Genomic DNA, 12148 nt, shown 5'->3' with positions numbered 1-12148 from the left:
ATTTAAGTTTCACATATATATATATATATATATAATAGTTTAATATTTTAACTTCAACTTTTAACTATTTATTGTGAAAAAAAAAAAAAAAAAAAACTAAAACCAGAGTCCAAGATGTCAAAATGACTAAACAAGTCATTCCTCAAAAAAAAAAAAGAATAAATAGACAAGTTATTCATTTCCATTCCTACTTTCATAATCTTGTCTAGTCATACACGTTTACTCAAGTTTTCTTTTCTTTTTTCCCCCTAAATCTATAACCACATGTTACTACCTACCCTCAAGTCCTAAAATCATATTCAAACTTCTTAAATTTTACTTCTCAGTCTTCTTTCCACACTCTTTCTATAATAAAATAGACATCCTCTCGCTTCTCAGCCACTCATTCTCAAATCTCAAGTCTCTCTCTTTCTCAATATAAGTTCTTGATCATTTTCAGTCTTCCTCAACATTTTGTTCCAATCAAAGCCCAAAGCACATATTTGATTATTTCTCATGTTGAAGAGGACGCATAAAGGAATGATTTTGGAATTTGTATAGACACGGACAATGAAGTGATTGAGGATGATGATGACATCAATTTGGAATCATTTGGTGATGAAATTGATGCTCCTCCCGAATTTAGCGATAGAAATCATCCTATTTAAGTTGAAGATTAAGAAGATGAGGATGAGGATGAGGATGATGATAATGATGCTAGTGGTGGAGCATTCAGTTCACATGATGATATTGATTTCAATTTTCTCCATAAAAAATGAGGCCTGTGTCTTAAAAGTTAGTAGATGTTTGTTTGAAACTTTAAAACTTATTTGCTATTTGGATGTAATGAACTTATTTGCTATTTGCCATTTGGATGTAAATGTAATGACTAATGAACTTATTTATTTGGTTTTGTTGAAAGTTTATTATGTTAAGGATGATTGTTTTGCAAATGTTATTATGTTAAATTCTTTAAAAAATGTTAGATAATTGTATTTTTTTTTAAAGGAAACATATTTGTTACTATTGGTTTGTTAGTTTTAGTATATTAATAAATTATTAATTATTTATATAATTTAAATAAATAATAATTAAATTATTTATGACGTCACTGTACCAGTTTTTAAAACCTTGATATTTCTTATGTTGAAGAGGATGCACAAAGGAATGGTTTTGGAATTTGTAAAGATATGGACAATGAAGTGATTGACGATGATGATGAAATCAATTTGGAATCATTTGGGGATGAAATTGATGCTCCTCCCAGATTTAGAGATAGAAATCGTCCTATTCAAGTTGAAGATTAAGAAGATGAGGATAAGGATGATGATAATGATGCTAGTGGTGGAGCATTCGGTTCACATGATGATCTTGATTTCAATTTTCTTCTTAACAAATGAAGCTTATGTCTTAAAACTTAGTAGTTGTTTGTTTGAAACTTTAAAACTTATATGCTATTTGGATGTAATGAACTTATTTGCTATTTGCCATTTGGATGTACATGTAATGACTAATGAACTTATTTATTTGGTTTTGTTGAAAGTTTATTATGTTAAGGATGATTGTTTTGTAATGTTATTATGTTAGATTCTTTAAAAAGATGTTATATACCTGTATTTTTTTTAAAGGAAACATATTTATTACTATTAGTTTGTCAGTTTTAGTATATTAAAAAATTATTAACTATTTATATAATTTAAATAAATAATAATTAAATTATTTATGATGTCACCCTACCGGTTTTTAAAACCTTGATATTTCTCATGTTGAAGAGGATGCACAAAGGAATGGTTTTGGAATTTGTATAGATATGGACAATGAAGTGATTGAGGATGACGATGACATCAATTTTGAATCATTTGGTGATGAAATTGATGCTCCTCCCGGATTTAGAGATAGAAATCATCCTATTCAAGTTGAAGATGAAGAAGATGAGGATGAGGATGATGATAATGATGCTAGTGGTGGAGCATTCGGTTCACATGATGATCTTGATTTCAATTTTCTTCATAACAAATGAGGCTTGTGTCTTAAAACTTAGTAGTTGTTTGTTTGAAACTTTAAAACTTATTTGCTATTTGGATGTAATGAAATTATTTGCTATTTGCCATTTGGATGTAAATGTAATGACTAATGAACTTATTTATTTGGTTTTGTTGAAAGTTTCTTATGTTAAGGATGATTGTTTTGTAATGTTATTATATTAAATTCTTTAAAAAGATGTTATTTACTTGTATTTTTTTTAAAGGAAACATATTTATTACTATTGGTTTGTTAGTTTTAGTATATTAAAAAATTATTAACTATTTATATAATTTAAATAAATAATAATTAAATTGTTTATGATGTCACCCTACCAGTTTTTAAAACCTTGATATTTTTCATGTTGAAGAGGATGCACAAAGGAATGGTTTTGGAATTTGTATAGATATGGACAATGAAGTGATTGAGTATGATGATGACATCAATTTGGAATCATTTGGTGATGAAATTGATGCTCCTCTCGGATTTAGAGATAGAAATCATCCTATTCAAGTTGAAGATGAAGAAGATGAGGATGAGGATGATGATAATGATGCTAGTGGTGGAGCATTCGGTTCACATGATGATATTGATTTCAATTTTCTTCATAACAAATGAGGCTTGTGTCTTAAAACTTAGTAGATGTTTGTTTGAAACTTTAAAACTTATTTGCTATTTGGATGTAATGAACTTATTTGCTATTTGCCATTTGGATGTAAATGTAATGACTAATGAACTTATTTATTTGGTTTTGTTGGAAGTTTATTATGTTAAGGATGATTGTTTTGTAATGTTATTATGTTAAATTCTTTGAAAAGATGTTAGATACTTGTATTTTTTTTTTAAAAGGAAACATATTTATTACTATTGGTTTGTTAGTTTTAGTATATTAAAAAATTATTAACTATTTATATAATTTAAATAAATAATAATTAAATTGTTTATGATGTCACCGTACCGGTTTTTAAAACCTTGATATTTCTCATGTTGAAGAGGATGCACAAAGGAATGGTTTTGGAATTTTTATAGATATGGACAATGAAGTGATTGAGGATGGTGATGACATCAATTTGGAATCATTTGGTAATGAAATTGATGCTCCTCCCGGATGTAGAGATAGAAATCATTCTATTCAAGTTGAAGATGAAGAAGATGAGGATGAGGATGATGATAATGATGCTAGTGGTGGAGCATTTGGTTCACATGATGATCTTGATTTCAATTTTCTTCATAACAAATGAGGCTTGTGTCTTAAAACTTAGTAGTTGTTTGTTTGAAACTTTAAAACTTATTTGCTATTTGGATGTAATGAACTTATTTGCTATTTGCCATTTGGATGTAAATATAATGACTAATGAACTTATTTATTTGGTTTTGTTGCAAGATATTATGTTAAGGATGATTGTTTTGTAATGTTATTATGTTAAATTCTTTAAAAAGATGTTAGATACTTGTATTTTTTTTTAAAGGAAACATATTTATTACTATTGTTTTGTTAGTTTTAGTATATTACAATATTATTAATTATTTATATAATTTAAATAAATAATAATTAAATTATTTATGATGTCACTGCACCGGTTTTTAAAACCTTGATATTTCTCATGTTGAAAATGATGCACAAAGGAATGGTTTTGGAATTTTTATAGATATGGACAATGAAGTGATTGAGGATGATGATGACATCAATTTGGAATTATTTGGTGATGAAATTGATGCTCCTCCCGGATTTAGAGATAGAAATCATCCTATTCAAGTTGAAGATTAAGAAGATGAGGAAGAGGATGATGATAATGATGCTAGTGGTGGAGCATTTGGTTCACATGATGATCTTGATTTCAATTTTCTTCATAACAAATGAGGCTTGTGTCTTAAAACTTAGTCGTTGTTTGTTTGAAACTTTAAAACTTATTTGCTATTTGGATGTAATGAACTTATTTGCTATTATCCATTTGGATTTAAATGTAATGACTAATGAACTTATTTATTCGGCTTTGTTGAAAGTTTATTATGTTAAGGATGATTGTTTTGTAATGTTATTATGTTAAATTCTTTAAAAAAATGTTATATACTTGTATTTTTTTAAAGGAAACATATTTATTAATTTTTGTTTGTTAGTTTTAGTATATTAAAAAATTATTAACTATTTATATAATTTAAATAAATAATAATTAAATTGTTTATGATGTCACCGTACCGGTTTTTAAACCCTTGATATTTCTCATGTTGAAAAGGATGCACAAAGGAATGGTTTTGGAATTTTTATAGATATGGACAATGAAGTGATTGAGGATGATGATGACATCAATTTGGAATTATTTGGTGATGAAATTGATGCTCCTCCCGGAATTAGAGATAGAAATCATCCTATTCAAGTTGAAGATTAAGAAGATGAGGAAGAGGATGATGATAATGATGCTAGTGGTGGAGCATTTGGTTCACATGATGATCTTGATTTCAATTTTCTTCATAACAAATGAGGCTTGTGTCTTAAAACTTAGTAGTTGTTTGTTTGAAACTTTAAAACTTATTTGCTATTTGGATGTAATGAACTTATTTGCTATTTGCCATTTGGATGTAAATGTAATGACGAATGAACTTATTTATTTGGTTTTGTTGAAAGATATTATGTTAAGGATGATTGTTTTGTAATGTTATTATGTTAAATTCTTTAAAAAGATGTTAGATACTTGTATTTTTTTTTAAAGGAAACATATTTATTACTATTGGTTTGTTAGTTTTAGTATATTACAATATTATTAATTATTTATATAATTTAAATAAATAATAATTAAATTATTTATGATGTCACTGTACCGGTTTTTAAAACCTTGATATTTCTCATGTTGAAAAGGATGCACAAAGGAATGGTTTTGGAATTTGTATAGATATGGACAATGAAGTGATTGAGGATGATGATGACATCAATTTGGAATTATTTGGTGATGAAATTGATGCTCCTCCCGGATTTAGAGATAGAAATCATCCTATTCAAGTTGAAGATTAAGAAGATGAGGAAGAGGATGATGATAATGATGCTAGTGGTGGAGCATTTGGTTCACATGATGATCTTGATTTCAATTTTCTTCATAACAAATGAGGCTTGTGTCTTAAAACTTAGTAGTTGTTTGTTTGAAACTTTAAAACTTATTTGCTATTTGGATGTAATGAACTTATTTGCTATTTGCCATTTGGATGTAAATGTAATGACTAATGAACTTATTTATTTGGTTTTGTTGAAAGATATTATGTTAAGGATGATTGTTTTGTAATGTTATTATGTTAAATTCTTTAAAAAGATGTTAGATACTTGTATTTTTTTTTAAAGGAAACATATTTATTACTATTGTTTTGTTAGTTTTAGTATATTACAATATTATTAATTATTTATATAATTTAAATAAATAATAATTAAATTATTTATGATGTCACTGCACCGGTTTTTAAAACCTTGATATTTCTCATGTTGAAAAGGATGCACAAAGGAATGGTTTTGGAATTTTTATAGATATGGACAATGAAGTGATTGAGGATGATGATGACATCAATTTGGAATTATTTGGTGATGAAATTGATGCTCCTCCCGGATTTAGAGATAGAAATCATCCTATTCAAGTTGAAGATTAAGAAGATGAGGAAGAGGATGATGATAATGATGCTAGTGGTGGAGCATTTGGTTCACATGATGATCTTGATTTCAATTTTCTTCATAACAAATGAGGCTTGTGTCTTAAAACTTAGTAGTTGTTTGTTTGAAACTTTAAAACTTATTTGCTATTTGGATGTAATGAACTTATTTGCTATTATCCATTTGGATTTAAATGTAATGACTAATGAACTTATTTATTCGGCTTTGTTGAAAGTTTATTATGTTAAGGATGATTGTTTTGTAATGTTATTATGTTAAATTCTTTAAAAAAATGTTATATACTTGTATTTTTTTAAAGGAAACATATTTATTAATTTTTGTTTGTTAGTTTTAGTATATTAAAAAATTATTAACTATTTATATAATTTAAATAAATAATAATTAAATTATTTATGATGTCACCGTACCGGTTTTTAAACCCTTGATATTTCTCATGTTGAAGTGGATGCACAAAGGAATGGTTTTGGAATTTGTATAGATATGGACAATGAAGTGATTGAGAATGATGATGACATCAATTTGGAATCATTTGGTAATGAAATTGATGCTCCTCCCGGATTTAGAGATAGAAATCATTCTATTCAAGTTGAAGATGAAGAATGAGGATGAGGATGATGATAATGATGCTAGTGGTGGAGCATTTGGTTCACATGACAATCTTGATTTCAATTTTCTTTATAACAAATGAGGCTTGTGTCTTAAAACTTAGTAGTTGTTTGTTTGAAACTTTAAAACTTATTTGCTATTTGGACGTAGTGAACTTATTTGCTTTTTGCCATTTGGATGTAAATGTAATGACTAATGAACTTATTTATTTGTTTTTGTTGAAAGTTTATTATGTTAAGGATGATTGTTTTGTATTGCTATTATGTTAAATTCTTTAAAAAGATGTCATATACTTGTATTTTATTTTTTAAGGAAACATATTTATTTCCTTTTGTTTGTTAGTTTTAGTATATTAAAAAAATTATTAATTATTTATATAATTTAAATAATTAAATTATTTATGATGTCACTGGTTCAACCATCAGTTGAACCGGGACCAACCAGAAAATCGGTAATGAGCTTTTCGACCGGTTCTTTCATAGTTCCGGTTTTTAAAACCTTGATATTTCTCATGTTGAAGAGGATGCACAAAGGAATGCTACAGTAGATGCACAGCAGAGTGAAACAGTTAACACGTGTGATTGACACGTGTATTCACTTATTCAAACTGTGCGTTTTTCAGAAGCAACTCTAATACAGTCACACGGTGTGTTTCATCTCATGCCAGCGAAGCAACAGTTAGTTACTGATTCCAGAGTTCTGTTATGGCAGTTGTTTAAGTGGGATAATCTGTTTTGGTTGTTAGAAGATATTTATGAGTGATCCGTGCTTTCTGGATTCTTAGGTTTACTATATATACCTGTACATTGTGTAAATCTTTCATATTGTGAAATAACAAACTTCTCTTCCTCGCAAATCTCTCTCTCTCTCTTTTCACTCTTTCCTTTTGCTCTCTGTGTGTTTGTTCTGCAATCTTCAATAAGTCTTCTTGTAATTCTCTTGTAAAAGCTTAGCTTTTCTTCATCTCATACATATCATCCAATAGAAGTATCTCTTTTATTTTATTTTCATCCACAAATCTGAGAATTTCCCCAATCTCATTTCAGTGCAAATCTAAGAAGTTTGTACCATTTTATTCTAGTTTTTCTTCTTATTCTTAAATTCTAAGAGTGCTAAACAAAATTCAGTACAACATTATGGGTTTATCAATTTCTCTGTTCATGCTCATGCACTTGCTTGCTCTACTTTCGTTGTATAATCTTATGTTTGCCAGCTCTTCTTTCGTGCAACCTTTATGCCATGATGATGAGAGCTTCGCCTTGCTGCAATTCAAGGAAAGCTTTATCATCGATCAGTCTGCATCTTCTGAAACTTCTGCTTACCCGAAGGTTTCTTCGTGGAAGCTTGAAAGTGATGATTGCTGCTCATGGGATGGTGTTGGGTGCGACAAGGACACCGGTCATGTGATCAGCCTTGATCTCAGCAATAGTTGTCTCTATGGTTCTATCAACTCCAGTAGTAGCCTTTTCCGTCTTGTTAATCTCCAGAGGCTGAATCTCTCCTTCAATGACTTTAACCACTCTAGAATCCCTGTTGGTATTAGGCAGCTTTCAAATCTAACTTATTTGGACCTCTATGGATCAGGATTCGCAGGCCAAATCCCAGCCGAAATTTTACAGCTTTCTAAGTTGGTTTATCTTCAACTCTCTCTCAATTTATTGAAGCTCCAAAACCCTGGCTTACAAAGCCTAGTTGAGAAGTTTCCAAACATGGAGGAGTTACATCTTAGTCAGGTTGATATATCTTCGACAGTGCCCAATAACATGGCGAACCTTACTTCTTTAACTTCTCTTGTACTTGGAGAGTGTGGTTTGCAAGGTGAGTTCCCGGCAGGAATTTTTCAACTACCAAATCTACAGATCCTCAGTGTGTGGTTCAATCCAGATCTGACTGGATATCTTCCAGAATTTAACAGAAGCAGACCCCTTGAACTCTTGAATGTTGCAGGTACGAGTTTTTATGGTGAGCTACCAGATTCAATTGGTGACCTCAAGTTGTTATATGATTTTGACGTTTGCGATTGCAATTTCTCTGGACCAGTACCATCCTCACTTGGTAATCTTACCGAGCTCATCAATCTGGAACTTTCAGATAACAATTTCAACCGTGGTACTTTGGATTGGATCGGTAAGCAATCTAAATTCATTGCGTTGGGCCTAGCGAACCTCAATTTGAATAGTGGCATCCCATCTTTTATTCGAAACCTTACCCAGCTTACATATTTAAACCTTGGTTCTTGTAATTTAACGGGCCATATTCCATCTTGGCTTGCAAACCTTACCCAACTAGCTGATTTGCAACTTGGAAGCAATGGTTTGCATGGTGCAATACCATCATGGATATCTAGGCTTATGAATCTTGAAACTCTCTATCTGGATTCTAATTACTTTGGTGGTATAGTTGAATTTGACTTATTTTTGAAACTCCGAAACCTCTCTTACTTCAAACTGTCTTCCAACCAAATTTCCTTGCTGACAAAGCCTAGTAACAACATAACTTTTCCAAAATTTCAGACCCTAGGACTGGCTTCTTGTGACTTAGATGAGTTCCCAGATTTTCTAAAACACCAAGATGAATTGGAGATTTTGGAACTTTCAGAAAACAAAATTAGTGGCCTAATACCAAATTGGATGTGTAACTCAAGTAAAAAAACTCTTTTGAGTCTTTATCTGTCTGACAATTTTCTAACAGGTTTCTCCCAACTTCCTGTTATTCTACCATGGACCAATCTAAAAGATTTGGATCTTAGTAATAACAAGCTGCAGGGATCACTTCCTATCCCACCACCTTCCATCATTACTTACTCAGTCTCAAACAACACACTAGCCGGAGAAATCCCACAAATGATTTGCAATCTAAGTTCTCTTCTTTACCTTGACTTGTCATATAACAACTTGAGTGGCATGCTTCCGGATTGTTTGGGAAACCTCAGTTTTTCCTTATCAATTCTCAAGCTAAGAAGGAACAACTTTCACGGCAACATTCCTCAAATATGCAAGAAGGGGAGCAAATTGAAAATGATTGATTTTAGTCAAAATCAATTACAGGGGTGGATACCAAGATCGTTGGTGAGCTGCACTATGTTGGAAACTCTTGTTCTCGGAAACAATCAGATAAATGATTCTTTCCCCTCTTGGTTGGGGGTTCTTCCAGAATTGGGGGTGCTTATATTACGATATAATCAACTCCATGGAGCAATAGGGAAACCCGAAAGTAATTTTGTGTTTCCAAACTTGCATATCATTGACATTTCTTACAATAACATAACTGGAAAGTTACCGTTTGAGTACTTTCAAATTTGGAAAGCCATGCAAATCATTGGTAAGCATGGTCAAATGTATATGCAAGCATACGATAAATACCTTATACCTGGATATATAGTGACATCTCACTACCCTTACTCAATGACATTCACAAACAGAGGCATGGAGACTGCATACCAGAGAATCCCATATATTCTCATAGCCATGGATCTTTCAAGCAATAACTTTGAAGGAGAAATTCCAGAACTCATGGGGAATTTGAAAGAAATCCAATTGCTCAACCTATCCAACAACTTACTCACGGGTTCTATCCCCTCATCACTGGAGAAGTTGACAGCACTAGAAGCATTGGACCTTTCTCAAAACAAGTTGTCTGGAGAGATCCCTCCACAACTAACACAGCTCACCTTCCTTGCTTTTTTCAATGTCTCTAACAATCATTTAATAGGGCCTATACCACATGGGTTCCAATTTGATACCTTTCAGGACAAGTCTTTCAATGGTAATCCTGAATTGTGTGGAAGTCCTTTGCCAAAGAAATGTGGAAATTTCGAGGACCCATTGCACCATCCTTTAAATCAAGAATCAAAGTTGCTATCTGAATTCGGCTGGAAAGTAGTTGTGATCGGATATGGTTGTGGATTCATAATTGGAGTTATTATTGGGCAAATTGTGATCACAAGGAAATATAAATGGTTTATTTATCTTCACTATGCAGTTCAACACCAAATAGGAAGATAAGTGACTGGGAGGGGATCTTGATGTTAAATTCAAACAAGCTAGATGTTACCTAAATAAAAATAAATCTTGGTATGTGTTGTTACCATTACTATATTTGTTTTTTCCTTTCCTTTCTTTTAGAGATTTAGGTGGGTAGCATCATTGTACAGGATGGAACTATTGTGTGCACCAAAAAATAAATCTTGGTATGTGTTGTTAGCATTACTATATTTGCTTTTTCCTTTCCTTTCTTTTAGAGATTTAGCTAGGCAACATCATTGTACTAGATGGAATCGTTGTCTGCACCAAAATCTATGTAATATATAAGCATTGTGCTTTTTCCTTCCTTGCCCTTGTGTTTTTGTGATATTTTCTTAGCTTTGACCTGAGATGGTCTTGTGGTAAAACTATTAATGAAATTAATTTATTGTGTATTAGGTGTGGTAATTGGGTTTAGTTGGGCGGGTTTTGAGTTTTGTCATAAATGAGTTAGATGTATAATGTTATGCCACATAAGAAATTTATATGTTATTTTTTGTTTTTTTACAACAATCGATTTTTAATATAGGTGAAGATTAAACATCAGATCTCTTATTCAACAATCAGACTATCAAAGATTTTATCTATTTAGCTAACTAGAACTCACAATTTTACATGTTATTATTCTAATATATATTTTAAAATTGAATTTAAATTCTATTTTATATTTAAACCCCCTATTAGAATCTTGGTACATCATATTTTCTTTAAATAGTAGACTATATAATTCCATAAACACACGCAATTATAATAAATGTCTATTAATAACTACTATAATTATGAAATTTCATATTTATGTAAAAGAAAAAATAAAAAAGAGTTGAAAAAATTATCTTATATTAAACTTTCTTGCGCATTGCACAAGTTACTGATTAGTATATGGAGATAAGAGTCTTACTTGATGGTAAATCACGTTTATTATGGATTGAATTCTATGGGTTAAAATCCTCTCACATATGAGAGAGAGCATTATTACAAATACCATACTATGTTGACTGTCATATAGTACCAATGACTAGTAATCTAATATTGTTTAGGGTGAAAAATAATGATTTAAAGCATGAACACATGGCATACTGAGAGATAGGCAAAGTAGGAAAAGAAGACTTCTGTGTCAAATTACAATTTTTGGAAATCGAGGCAAGATAGAAAATTGCTTGGAATGATGATAAATGGCATTGTGGTGTTGTGGTTTAAAAGCTTCGTATTGTGGTGTGTGGGACTTGGGCTTCGTTTGGGTATTTTGTCTTAGTCTTTTCTCCATCAATGCTCAAGCGTGTTTTTCTCCCTATTGTAAAGCCTATGTTGCTGTGATATCTGGGTAGGTTGTCTTTTTGTATATGGGCTTTCTTTCCCTAGTGCAGGTATTTAGCCCAAGTGATGTACCTCTTATACTTTTAAATAAATAAAATATCTATCTCTTACCTCAAAAAAAAAAAAAAAAAAAAAAAAAAAAAAAAAAAAAAAAAAAAAAAAAACGTTTCCTAAGAATACACCAAATATAAGAATAATTACATTCCAAGGCATTCAAATTGCAAGACATCATATTCCAAGAAATCTAGATGCCGGGTAATATAGATTTTTTCATACCAAACGGCCTTAAAGTGACTTGCAAACATTAATAAGGGACCAAAATTAATTGAAAATTGGTTTATGCTCAAATAAATATAGTTAATTCCTTGAAACATGTGGATTTAAATACTCAATTATTTTAATTTGTATCTCCTATTTTGATAACTACAAAATCTTTTTTAAACTTTTAAGCAAGAGAGAATATTTTTTATATTTGAATGCGAAGATAGAGGTCTATTCTTAAAATAGTGTTGATTAGGATGAAGACACATACCTTTGTAGAACAGATTATATACTT

The 12148-nt window shown here is 30.7% G+C and overlaps 3 protein-coding genes across 3 annotated transcripts; all 3 read left to right on the top strand.

Annotated features, from left to right (window-relative positions):
* The first annotated feature begins 1789 nt into the window (after positions 1-1789).
* LOC126704797 (uncharacterized) lies at positions 1790-2619 on the top strand. The gene is made up of 2 exons (XM_050403800.1): positions 1790-1955; positions 2372-2619. Exons 1-2 carry the CDS (start codon positions 1790-1792, stop codon positions 2617-2619), a joined length of 414 nt encoding a protein of 137 aa, XP_050259757.1.
* A 413-nt stretch (positions 2620-3032) lies between these two features.
* On the top strand, positions 3033-6253 carry LOC126704796 (uncharacterized). The gene is made up of 2 exons (XM_050403799.1): positions 3033-3198; positions 6093-6253. The coding sequence occupies exons 1-2, from the start codon at positions 3033-3035 to the stop codon at positions 6251-6253; spliced, it is 327 nt and encodes a 108-aa protein (XP_050259756.1).
* Positions 6254-7068: 815 nt separating this feature from the next.
* On the top strand, positions 7069-10308 carry LOC126707115 (receptor-like protein 7). Its single transcript, XM_050406714.1, has one exon. The coding sequence runs from the start codon at positions 7393-7395 to the stop codon at positions 10258-10260; it is 2868 nt and encodes a 955-aa protein (XP_050262671.1). The 5' UTR covers positions 7069-7392; the 3' UTR covers positions 10261-10308.
* The last annotated feature ends 1840 nt before the right edge of the window (positions 10309-12148 follow it).

Source organism: Quercus robur, chromosome 11 (assembly GCF_932294415.1).
Source record: "Quercus robur chromosome 11, dhQueRobu3.1, whole genome shotgun sequence".
NCBI lineage: Eukaryota > Viridiplantae > Streptophyta > Magnoliopsida > Fagales > Fagaceae > Quercus > Quercus robur.
Note: the sequence above shows the minus strand (reverse complement) of the source record. Positions and strands in the feature narration are given on the sequence as shown.